This window comes from Haliaeetus leucocephalus, unplaced genomic scaffold (genome assembly GCF_000737465.1).
Source record: "Haliaeetus leucocephalus isolate CR32 unplaced genomic scaffold, Haliaeetus_leucocephalus-4.0 Scaffold236, whole genome shotgun sequence".
Taxonomy (NCBI): Eukaryota; Metazoa; Chordata; class Aves; order Accipitriformes; family Accipitridae; genus Haliaeetus; species Haliaeetus leucocephalus.
The window spans coordinates 149,702-151,541 of NW_010972672.1; the positions used below are offsets into that span (position 1 = coordinate 149,702).

Here is a 1,840-nt window from a genome sequence, read left to right on the forward strand (position 1 = left end):
TGCCCCCCAGGACCTTCCACAGCTACCTGCCCCGCTCCCACCGCACCTACAGCTGCGTCCACTGCCGGGCCCACCTGGCCAGGCACGAGGAGCTCATCTCCAAGGTGCCCACCCCCCCGGCCGGCCAGCTGTCCCCCATGGGGCGGCTGGGACAGCCAGCGTCCGTCCCCCCCCCCGCGGTGGCCCTGGGGTGGCCCCGGGTCAGCGACCATCACCCTGTGGTGTCCCCAGGGCAGTCAGCTTCCTCCCAAGGTGGCCCTGGGACAGTGACCGCGTGTTGTGTCCCCCCCATGATGTCCCAGAGGCTGTGAGCTTCTTCCCATGGTGGCACTGGGACAGCCAGCATCTCCCCCGTGGTGCCCCTGGCGTGGCATGTGTCCCCCCGTGGTGTCCCCAGGGTGGTGAGCATCCCCCCACGGTGTCCCCGGGCCGGCGTGTTGCACGGTGGCAATGCAGCAGGGCGGGGGGACGTGGGTGGCCCAGGGGACGCGGGGCCAAGCCAGTGACTCGTGCCGTGTCCCTGCAGTCCTTCCAGGGCAGCCATGGCCGTGCCTACCTGTTCAACTCCGTGTGAGTACCACCGGGCACCCTGGGGACGGTGGCCACGGGCCCAGGGTGGGGGGACAGTGGGGGGGTCCTGGGCTGTGGGCACCAGGGAATCACCCAGGGCCGCTGTCCTGGCGGTGCCGGGCTGTGCCATGCCGGGCTGTGCCATGCCGGTGGCAGACCGCCCCCCTCCCCGCTCTGCGGGCGCAGGGTGAACGTGGGCTGTGGCCCGGCGGAGCAGCGGCTGCTGCTGACGGGACTGCACTCGGTGGCTGACATCTTCTGCCAGAGCTGCAAGACCACCCTGGGCTGGAAATACGTGAGTGCCCCTGCGCCCGGCACCCCTACCCCGCTGCGGGCGCTGCCTCAGGCACCCTAACCCCTACTGTGGGCACCACCCGGGGCACCCTGAGCCCACCCTGAGGGCTGCCCCAGGCACCCCAAATCCCTGGTCTGGGCACCCCAAACCTGTAATGTGGGCACCACCCTGGGCTCCCCAAACCTTTGCTGTGGGCACCAGCCTGGGCACCCCAAAGCCATGGTGAAGCCAGGACCCCTGGGCACCCCAACCCCACAGCCTGGGCAGCAGCATGGCACCCCATCGGGGGCGGGGGGGGGTGTCTCACGCTGCCTCCCCCCAGGAGCAGGCCTTCGAGAGCAGCCAGAAGTACAAGGAGGGGAAGTTCATCATCGAGATGTCGCACATGGTGAAGGAGAACGGCTGGGACTGAGGGGCACGGCGGGGGCACCCCCACCCAGCAGCACCCCTGCCCCGGCAGGCACCTGTGCTGGGGTGCTGGCGGTGGGTGCCCCTCCACCTTCGCGCCTCCCCCAGTGCCCTGAGGGCACCTGGTGCCAGCCCGTGCCCCCCTGGGGGGGCACGGTGCCCATCACCAGCACGTGGGGGCTGCGGGGGCTTTTCTAGGGCAATAAAGGCTTTTTTTTTTTTTTTAGGAAGGTGCTGGGTGTCACCTGCCCCCAGCGCTGCCATCTCCCCTGGCTCAGCCCTAGCACTCTGGGGTGACGCCTGGCATGCAGCCGGGGCCCCTGTGGGCACCCTGACGTGGATGGGGGCATCCCCGATAGTCCCCAACTTGCCCCCCCAGCGCCTGGGCTGTCCCGTCCCCTCCCTGCATGCAGGAGCCGTGCAGTGGTCAGTGCATTTATTGGGGCCTCAGGCCTCGAGCTGATGGGGAAACTGAGGCACGGGGGCAGGGGTCGGGGACCCCATCCTGCCCCGTGGGGTGGGGAGTGAAAGGTGGGGAGATGGGGGAGGGAAAGGGGGGCAGGTGGG

The 1,840-nt window shown here is 69.8% G+C and overlaps 1 protein-coding gene across 1 annotated transcript in view; it reads left to right on the forward strand.

Moving 5' to 3' along the window:
* YPEL4 (yippee-like 4 (Drosophila)) overlaps positions 1–1,277 on the forward strand; it is a 1,756-nt gene extending 479 nt beyond the window's left edge. Inside the window, exons 2-5 of the mRNA XM_010568057.1 lie at positions 1–104; positions 527–570; positions 757–865; positions 1,188–1,277. Of these exons, the coding sequence (XP_010566359.1) occupies positions 1–104; positions 527–570; positions 757–865; positions 1,188–1,277 (347 nt within the window). The remainder of the gene's footprint in view (positions 105–526; positions 571–756; positions 866–1,187) is intronic.
* The last annotated feature ends 563 nt before the right edge of the window (positions 1,278–1,840 follow it).